The 10,698-nt window shown below is 41.7% G+C and overlaps 1 protein-coding gene across 2 annotated transcripts in view; it reads right to left on the reverse strand.

Annotated features, from left to right (window-relative positions):
- The window catches only part of LOC114056952 (complexin-1), a 106,319-nt gene that overhangs the window by 38,220 nt on the left and 57,401 nt on the right, over positions 1 to 10,698 (reverse strand). For both annotated transcript variants that reach the window (XM_027882629.1, XM_027882628.1), the window contains exon 3: positions 4,628 to 4,803. In XM_027882629.1, coding sequence (XP_027738430.1) covers positions 4,628 to 4,803 — 176 coding nt within the window. The remainder of the gene's footprint in view (positions 1 to 4,627; positions 4,804 to 10,698) is intronic.

Below are 10,698 nucleotides of genomic sequence, written 5' to 3' on the forward strand. Positions count from 1 at the left end.
TGAGGAGGACACTGACCTGTTGGAGTGAGTCTAGAGGAGGGTCATGAAGATGAAATGAGCACTGAAGCACCTCTCCTACGAAAACAGGCTGAGACGGTTTGGGTTCTTCAGCATGGAGAAAAGAAGGCTCCAGGGAGACTTAGAGCAGCCTTCCAGTACCTAAAGGTACTGTTTACAAGGGACTGGACTGACAGGACAATGGGGAATGTCTTTTCATGGAAAGAGACCAGGTTTAGATTAGATATCAGGTAGAAATTCTTTACTGTGAGGGTGCTGAGGCATTGGAGCAGGCTGCCTGTAGAAGGTGTGGATGCCCCATCCTTGGCACTACTCAGGTCCTGACTGCATGGGGCTTTAAGGCCCCTTCCAATCCAAACCATTCTGTGATTCTATGGACAACACCAAATACTGCAGAGAATCTTACTGCCTAATCACTGAAAACATTTTATGGCACAGTAAGAAAAATGGGAAGAATTAGTGGCTCACATCCAGAGACAGAAGGACTTACACTTAAACAGAACAAGGACTGCACATTCCCCCGCTGTGTGATATGCTGCCTGCAGGAACAAACATTAAACCCAGATTTCACCATTCCCTACTGCATACAAGGGGACAAGAAGTCCTGAGCATTTCTAACTGTGTCACAGAGGATCACTGATGCAATAAGTTCTCCTGCCATAAAAGCTTGAGTCACATAATGACCCTTCTGCTTTCATACCTTGCAACTAGAAAACACTAAACAGAACTTTATCCCCCACCCTGATAAATCTCAGAAGAATCCATGCTTGGGATAAACTCAACTATGCTAGTCAATGCACAGTAATAATAGCAACAGAGAATTAAATCCCCAAATTCATTATACTGCACTCCGAATTTCAACACTACATAGTAAATGAGCTTGGAAACACACATTGTAAGGCATGACAGAGATGAAATACTAAGCATCTGCTTATTAAGACAACAATTGACTTTTTCTTGTGCAATGGGAGAGCTAAGGTTCCTAGAAGCATAAACATATGATCATGCACTATGCCCCAATCTTTAGACAGCACCCAACAAAGCCAATTACAACTGTAGAAACAACCTTAATTCTTCCAGCATTAGAATTTTCCATGTGACACCTTTCCATACTTTTTATGCAGATTTCATGCTTCAGTTGAAGGGTGGGAATCTCTATTAATATAATTAAAATCCTGCTTTATATAGCACATGAATCCTTAATAATACAAGCACAGAAATCCTAATTAATATAACTAATTTTCTGCTTTATAGCACAGAAACAAAACCCATGTGCTATATAGCACATGACCAGCACATAAGGCTGGTCAAAGACACGATGGGCCAGACACACTTCCCCCTTTCACTCTGAGAACTGAACTACTGAAGAAGCTCATGCTCCACCTCAGGCATGGACTAAAATCAAACCTAAATTCTCTCTTGAAGTCAAGGCATTTGGACAGAGGACCATGCTCACATCCTTTTTGGTTTAAACCCCCACCACTGTGAGGATAGCCCACACCTCTTGCTACTTTTCAGCATGGGTTCAGCAGTGCTGACTGCCCAAACATATGTGAGATTTTCAGGAAGCCAAACTATGGATACTGTCTCACTATCAGCCAAGACAGGTTGAGTGTTAATTACAAAGCACTGGCTAGGGCTTCCTAGGGACTGGGTTCTACAACAGTGGTGGAAATAATTAATTATGTAAATAACTAAGTACGGATTATTACACGAAGAAGGTAATTAGCTGAGGTTTGCAGGTGTGCATATACACAAACAAGCTCATCTGTTTATAGAAGGCCATATTCCACCCAAGAGCCCTGGAAACAAGAGCTGATGCAGCATAGCAAGCTGACAGTACTTGGTATTAGCAAGGTAACAGGGATATTAGCTATCCAGAGCCTCACCCACCAGACACAGGGGCACTGAAGGCCTCTTGGCAGCCTTGCCTGTGTTGGTCAAGTGTGGCACCTCTTCCCAGGGACAGCTGTAACAGGGCCCAGAAGATCTGTGAGGCATTAGTGTTAAGACCAAGAACAGACCATATCAGAAGGCAAGCTGCAAACTCATCTCTTGGGGTAGGAGGAAGATGGAGTATACCCTAGCTATGTTCTTTACATTCTGTCAGTCCATTTTCACTATCAGGTGCTGGACTTTATTATATCTGATTTCTGCATAATTCATACTATTCTCTCCCTAAGCCACTTCTGTGCCAAGCTGCCATGCAGGGCTAGGGGCATATGCGTCTCAGTTTAACAGACCGGATTTAAAACCAGAAGCTAACACAGGCTGTGGCATTTGTCATTATTCCTTTCAAGCTCTGCCACAGCTCCCACATCTCCTGAAGCCCTAAACAAGAGAGCACATTCATCGCATTTGTTGCAAGGCCAAGGCAAAAAGTCAAAAACAACAAACATCATCAGTCTGTCCCTTCTGTCAGCCTCACCTAGAAACCTTATTAACTAACTGGTGAAAATGTGATTTCCTGGCTTGTTTCCCCAACATCCTACAGCTGCACTAAAGGACTAACTTTGTGACTGTGGGTTCATGACCTAGGACACACACTTTCAAACCTGTATTCTGTGTAAATTATCTGTTCCTACTCAACTTAATTGCTCATTTCTCACTCTTTCATGGGAGAAATGAGCAAATATCATCATGGAGCTGTCTAAAACTTCAAATGTCCTGGATTTAATTAATACCTGCTGACAACAACTTGTGTATGTATACACACCAGACAAAACTTCTGTTTCAGTTTTCTCCTTTTCTACATTTTTGCTTTCACTGGATTTGGGAAAAAAAATGAAGGTAAGAACTAAATAATCAATTAATGGAGGAAATAATCAAGCTATTTCTTTAATTCTTTCAACATTTGTTTCATTTTTCTAGCCACCAATTGGCAGTACTTGAAGACAGAGCCTTGGATATAATCAAATTCATCTCTTTGTCAGGACAAAGTAATCTCTCTTTCATGACTTCTCAAATGTTAAAAAAAAAAAAAAAAAAAAGAAAACTACACCTCCTTTTTACAGCTTCTTCCATCTTTTCTGATTCTGCAGAGAACACCTTCATTTTTCAAATGCATGCTACCTGGATCACTCACAGGGGAAAGAAAACCGAAAACCACAGGAAACTGCTCCCCTGTGTTTTCACAACCTAGGCGTCCTGCCCAAAGCTGAACTGAGATTATTATCTCAGAGGTAGCCTACCACACCATTAGAAAAGCTACAGTTCAGAGCCTTGACTGAGGCCAAATAATGTTCCTGCAAGTATTCTTGTTCTCTCTCTCTCTGCAGACCCAACTCCTTGCCATATTGCTCAAGGATTCACTGTATTTCCCAGAGACTTTGCCACTCAGCACTCAGCTAATTCGTCAAAGTCTAGATAGCTGCCAGTATCACAGGAAAATACACACTGGTTGGATGCTTTACTCCAGCTCAGGCTGTATACATCCTACCAGTGAATGTGATCACTTTGGAATTATAACAGAGTGCATCTCAGACTTTTTAAATGCTTTTACAGCAGTTTGCCCAGCGGCAAGAAAAATGCAGCCCCCATCTACCTCTGGGAACAGTTCGATCATCTGGCAGAAGAGATGGTGACCAGTGGAAACAGAGCACAGGCTCATTTGCCTGCAACTCAGAAATTCATTCCTTTTTCTCCCACCCTCATGACTTATGTCATTGCCTAGAAACAATTCCACCTTCAAACATCTATTAAATATAATAGGCACACACTGATATCCTTATGCTAGTATGCTCAACTCTCTAGATATATATTCATTAAATACATTATTGCTGGGGTTGTTCAGCCTGGAGAACAGAAGATTCTGGGGAGACCTCATTGCAAACTTATGTTCCTTAAGGTGACTTATAAAAAGGGAGGACAGGAAAATTTTATACAGCCACATAGTGACAGGACAAGGGCAATGGTTCTAAACTGAAAGAGGATGGGTTTAGATTAGGTATTAGGAAGAAACTCTTTCCTCAGAGGGTGGTGAGGCACTGGGACAGGTTGCCCAGGGTAGCTGTGGGTGCCCCATCTCTGGAAGTGTTCAAGGTCAGGTTGGATGGGGTCCTGAGGAACCTGATCTAGTGAATGTCATCCCTGCCTATGGCAGAGGGCTTGGAACTAGATGATCTTTAAGGTTCCTTCCAACCCACACCATTCTATGGTTCTATGATTATAAAACAACAAAATTTTGACCAGGTGGAGCTTCTGCATGTGTCTGTCTTGTAACTAGTAACCTCTTTTAAATGATCATATGAATACCTTTCTCTGGCAGAGCCACAGGTAGACAATTTCCCCCAAGTGCTTTCTTTTCTTAGAAGCATAATCTCAAATTCCTTATGTGCAGAACTATTCTCAGTAACTCTTTGCAAGATGTACCATGCCACCAGAGAAATTCATTCCTACTCAGGCTTCCATCCTGAATGATGAGGATTGTGTCAAAATTTGGCCCCATGCAGACAAAAGGAATACTGCACAAGGTCAGAAAGTTCAGTATGACAAAGTAATTACCTGACTCTATTAAGGTGCTCAGGGAACTAGTAACAAATCACCTGGAAACAGCTGTTCTCCACAGGGAATTGAGTTGACCAGTGTGTGCTGAAAGCCAGATACCTACCTTGTCTCGAATCCCTTGTCTCATAACTTCTCTTTCAGCCTCCATCTTGGCATATTTGGCTTTCCTCTCTTCCTCTTGTTGCCTGAGGGCTTCCTGTCGTTCCTCTTCTTTCTTGGCAGCATCTGGGTCCTTCTCCTCATCTCCACCCAGCATCTTCCCCATGTCTTTGGTAGCCCCTGCAGAAAGTACAAAAGAAAATCAGCGTTATTAGAATGCAGTGAAAACCACCGTGATGCCAGCTCTCTCCTTCCCCACGCTCAGGACCATCTTTGGCTCGCTCTGCATCTGGAAAGGTTTCACCTTTCACTGAGGAGGCAGCACACTCCCCCCCACCAGAGGCAGGAGGTGGGCAAAGCACTCAGCCTGACCAGATGAGTTACGTGGCACTGGCACGAGAAGCACAGCAGCAAAAGGAAGAGACTACATCTGTAGACTTGTGTGATGGCAGCACAGTTGGTTTGCAGTCCCCAAGGGGACAAGCTGCCACCCACACAATGTTTTCACTTCATCAGTTCAGTCAAGTGGTTGAAGATTGATTTTGAAGGGTCTTTAATGTAATAGGCAGGTAATACCTCCAGAACAAAATGACACCAGGGCTAAGAAAGGAATTTGAAATCTTGATTGCAGGGATGAGTAATCACAGTCTTAATGGTTGTCAGAAATTATACACCCCATGGCAAGTACGACCACACAGCATTAGCAAAGATTCAGAGTTGCTGATGAATTCTAGGCTCCTACTGTGGATCAGAAAGAAGCAGCATCTCTGCTGGTCTCTTATCTGCCCTTGGACACCATCACCTCTAGTACTTAGTACATAAGTGAGATCCTGGCTCTGCCTTGTCCTCTTTCAAGCCCTGAATACACACTGGTACCAGATTTTCAGTTTCTGTGTGTTCCTGAGCCAGCTTTTTTCTGTTATACAAAGCCCTTGCACAACCATTCAAACACAGTGGCTTCCTGCATGCTCCCCTGTCCCTACAGGGCTGCATAAACCCATTTACCCTGTATTTTGGAGACAGTCCTATTAGCAAATGACTGTCAATCATCCAGCTGGGGAAGAAAGCGGATGCTGGGGAAAGGGGGGAGCATGCACTATGATACTGCATCACCAGAGCACCAGGATTGTGGCAGGATCAAGCCTGATTACATGAGTGAAGACACACGTCCTTTGGAAGCTGCACTGGACCTTGTCTGGAGCAGGAAAACACTCCGCATCATTTACTAAAAGAATTTCCTTCACCCTGGAAAAAAGTGGCTGGTTAGCTGCTGTCCTTATTTGCTGAGTCAGGACACCTCCAGATTGCCTCACTGCTGGCTGAGACTTAACTGCATTAATCTCAGACAGCCTTGTTGTAACACACAGTCACATGCACATGCATGTATACATATTTAACATCTCTCGTCTTACAAAGGCTTAGGCTGAAAGGAGACACCATCAAAGTCCTTCCAAATAATTGTTTGTTCACATCATCACAGGTTTTCGCAACCCCTACAAATTACCTCTTTGGTGTGCCAACTCTGTTTGGAGGACTGTGTTTGTCCTTGCTTTCCACATCAGTTCTCAGGATAACGATGCTGAAACCTTGGTCCTTAAAGGGAGAAACATCTGCAACCTGTCAGAATGATTTCTCTTGAACTGCCCCAGGGATCACAGAAGCACAGAAATATTCTGAGTGGGAAGGGGCCCACAAGGATCACTAAGTCCAGCTCTTAAGTCAGTGGCCCATACAGGGATTGAACCCATAACTTTAGCGTTATTAGCACTTGACTCTAAGCAACTGAGTTATGGCAGTTATCAGATTAATTATTGCTTCGAATAAACACCAAGAACTTTTTAAGAGGTAAGCAATTCCTTTTTCTCTCTACATTTATTTTCCCAGAGGTCATATGTTTTCCCAGAGCTCTAAACTGAAAGCAATGCTGAATCAAAAACAACCCCCAAATACCCCGAAATGTGACAGGGAAATGCCCCCTTTCTACAAAGAAACACAGGGAAATTGATAATTCTAAGCCTTACAAGATCTGGCTGTTATACCCAAGGGGTTTTTTGTCAGGTGAGAAATAATAACAACAGCAAACATGACTGTCTCCATTCAGCTAGATAACCACAAACTTGTTGACACTTCCACTGTTGGTAAATCTGTCACTAAAAACAGAAGGATATCCAGGGACCCCAAACAAACCCCACCTTGAATACTCACAGTCCCTATCTACTGTCAGTCTTCCTCTACTAAAATTTTGCATCCTTCTTTGCAAGTTCAGAATAGTACAGGAACTCTTGCATATTGAGGGCAAATTTACTCAGACCATCTGGTGATTTTTTTTTCCTGGAAAGCTAACTGAAATTGCAAGTAAGATAAAATTTCATAGCAAGTGCAAAGGAAAGCAGCCTTGCTGGGTCACACATTCCTACTGCAGGAACCTCTCCAAGCAGCCTTACTGTGTATACATCATTGATCACCAATGCCACTAATTCCCAGATACCCCTGAACAGATTATTTTCTACTGATGATCAGTGGAACTGATTTTGGTTCAATAATCTATCAAGTTTATCTCTTTTTAGCTTCTCTCCTCCTGCAGCTTCTCAGACAGTACAATAACACTAGTTACTTAGGAAACAGAATTCAGCAGCAGAAAGAGATTATTTTTTCCCTCTAAGCACTAATTCTAGGCTATCATTAAGTTATAATGTCAGCTGAGCTCATCATGTAAGAAACAAAATTGCATAACTTTCTTTTATCTCTTAGACAAGATGAAGATTTTAAATACTTTAGCATTGATTTTGCAGTTATTCAGCACACAGAACACTCAGAAGAACAAGAATATAGTTTCAGGATCCTCACAGGCTCTTTTAATGCACCTCTGATTTCAAAGTCACTTTCTAAATGCACAAAATGCTGCACTATGGTATCACTGTTAACTGATTGTAAAGAAATGTATTATGTAAAACATTAAACTACGCTTCAACTAAGGTCTCTTTTGTTACTTTTTGGTAAAGAAAAGCTTTTTTTTCCATCTCATTTGTTCTTCATCCTAAACTTCACACTTTGTCATAAACATTCTTTGGATAACAGCGTCTGTTCTTAGCAGCCCAACACTGAACGCTCCAGAGAGCTGATCTACGTGCAACTGGGGGGCTGCCATTACAGGCACAAGCAGAAGGAAAAAGTAGTTTTTCTGTCCTCAAGCCTACTTTTAGAGCTTTCAGGGAAACAGAAGGGAAGGATACACATGAATTCATATAACAAGCCTAGGTCTTTTTGTCCTCTTTCACATCCCATCCATGACATCTAACTTGACATAAAGAGAAAACAGAGACTGCCACAGTAATCACTAGTCAGTAAGGAGTTTCAATCAACATTATTTTTAACATATCTAGACAAGGCTACAGGAAGAAGACAGTCCTGGCTAAAGCTCCAGGACAACATGCGCTGTCCCCTTTCTGGCTACAATAAACAAAGGATAAAAAAAAAGTCCACAAAGGATAAAAAAAACTTCCATAAGGGAAAGCATCCCAGAGGGGGCATGTTTAGACAACAAGTGTCACTGCAGTTATTCCAAAGTAATAGTCCCGTCTTTGACCCATATGGGCTAAATAAGTAGACAATCAGGTGTTAAGCCAAATACTGTGAGGGCACTCAGATATAATGTGCTGGTTTGGCTGAGGTAGAGTTAATTTTCTTCACAGTGACTAGTCAGGCTGTGTTTTGGATTTGTGCTGAACACAGCGTTGATAAATTAATTTTTATTACTGCTGAGCAGTGCTTACACAGAGCTAAGGCCTTTTCTGCTTTTCACACGGACACACTGGCAAGGAGGATAGGGTGAATTGGAAACTGGGAGGAGACACAGCTGGGACAGGTGACCCCAGCTGACCAAAGGGGTATTCCAGACAATATGACATCATGCTCAGTATATAAAGCGGGGGGAAAGAAGGAGAAAGGTGGAGAGGAAGTTAAGAGTGATGGTATTTGTCTTCCCAAGTAACTATTACACGTGATGGGGCCCTGCTCTCCTGGAGATGGCTGAACACCTGCCTGTCCACAGGAAGCAGTGAATTAATTCCTTGTTTTGCTTTGCTTGAATGTATGGCTTTTGCTTTCCCTATTAAACTGCCTTTACCTCAACCCACACATTTTCTAGCCGGTGGGGGACCGAGCAAGCAGCTGCTTTGTTGCTGGCTGGGTGTTAGAACATAAGGTTTCACGAGAGTTTTGCTGGTTTAAGTTGTCATCAGCCATCTGAAAAACAGTAATACAGTTGCTCAGGTACATGTGGGAGGCATTTCCCAGTGAAACAGATGAAAAGCAGGTCACCTGTCTGGAAAGCAGTTTTACGGTGAAGGCCTTGGGGTCCTGGCGAACAACAAGCAGACCATGAGCCCACAATGGGTCCTTGCAGTAGAGAAGGTCAACAGCCTTCAGGGCTGCATTAGGAGCACTGTTGTCAGAAGGGTGAAGGACCCTTCCCATCCACTTGGCCTTGGTGAGACCAAATTTGGAGTGATGTGCCCAGTTCTGTGCTTTAAGATACAAGAGAGATGGACTGTTGGAATGAGACAGCAAAGAAGTGAGAAAGCCCTGAAGATGAGATTCAAGGATCTTTGATATAAGGAGAGGCTGAGAGAGCTGGGACTGTTTAAGCTGGAGAAAAAAAATGGTTCAGTGGGGTCTCAGCAAGTATGCACAAACACCCAGTGAAAGGGAATGAATAAAGAGGGAGTCAGACTCTTCTCACTGGTGCCCAGTGACAGAAAGGATCATGTGTGCAAACTGAAACATAAGGAATACAACCTAAATGTAAGAAAAAACAAATTGAGCTGAAGAAAGTGGCTGTGGAGTATCCATCTGTGGAAATATTTAAAACTTCATAGGTCACAGCCCTGAGAAACCCGCTGTAGGTAACCCTGTTGGAGAATGGGATTGGACTGGACAACCCCTGTAGATGACTGCCAACCTCATATATCAGTGACTCTGTGTGACCTGTGAGACCTCTCAAGTGAGTGGTTTAAATGGCATCTCAAAATGACTGAAGTGAATTTTGCAAGGAAAGTGGTGAAGAGCACATACCTAAACAGGTCCTGCATCTGAACTGAAGAAATGTAAATTTTTTAACTGCCTGACCTCTGTCACAGGAGCACCACCAACTATGACCTAACCTTTCAACAGCTGACTGACATCAATCCAGCTTGCATATGGAAAACATTAACTCACAGAATTAACTTGCAGGAGCGGTTTTGAATTTGTTACTTGTTTAAAAAAAAAAAAAATCTCCTAAATAGGGCAGGCAAAGTTGCAAAAGTTACAGTATTAGAATTTCTAAGGATGACTTACAGAGCAAAAGATATGAACATCTTAGGCATTCTTAATTAAGCAAAGGATGATGGAAATTTGCACACACCATTGCTTCAGGTAAGGTAATCAAGTGAAATCAAAAGAATTTCCCTGCACAAATCTCATTGCAAAAAAAATAGCACCCTGTACCTGTCTTTCAAAATGCCTGTGTATGTGTATGCACAGATCTCAGAGGATGTTGCAGAAGTTCCCCCTCTCAATTACAGGTTTCAGAGGAAGCAGTGAGAGGTTTACCCAAAACAGGCATGCACTGAGGAGATCTCAATTTCCATTTCATGACAAACTAGAAACCACCACTGGGGTAATATTGAGAATGACCCTATTTTTTTCCAGGTTGAAGCAGCTACCACATTTTATAACCAATTTCCGAAAGATGTCAAACACACTTGATGGCCTGTCAGTTCCATCTCATTTATATGCATCAGTGTTCTTCTTATCTCTTACTGTGCCATGCACATTTGATTTCATATAGTTGATATCTCTGAGCTGTGAACTGTTCATTCATTAGCTTTCAAGCCTTCTCTGCTGTAAAAAAAAAAAAAAAAAAAAAAAAAAAAAAAAAAAAAAAAAAAAAAAAAAAAAAAAAAAAAAAAAAAAAAAAAAAAAAAAAAAAAAAAAAAAAAAAAAAAAAAAAAAAAAAAAAAAAAAAAAAAAAAAAAAAAAAAAAAAAAAAAAAAAAAAAAAAAAAAAAAAAAAAAAAAAAAAAAAAAAAAAAAC

The sequence above is a fragment of the Empidonax traillii genome, unplaced genomic scaffold, assembly GCF_003031625.1.
Source record: "Empidonax traillii isolate 1590-97213 ecotype Southwest subspecies unplaced genomic scaffold, ASM303162v1 scaffold108:size1079785, whole genome shotgun sequence".
Taxonomy (NCBI): domain Eukaryota; kingdom Metazoa; phylum Chordata; class Aves; order Passeriformes; family Tyrannidae; genus Empidonax; species Empidonax traillii.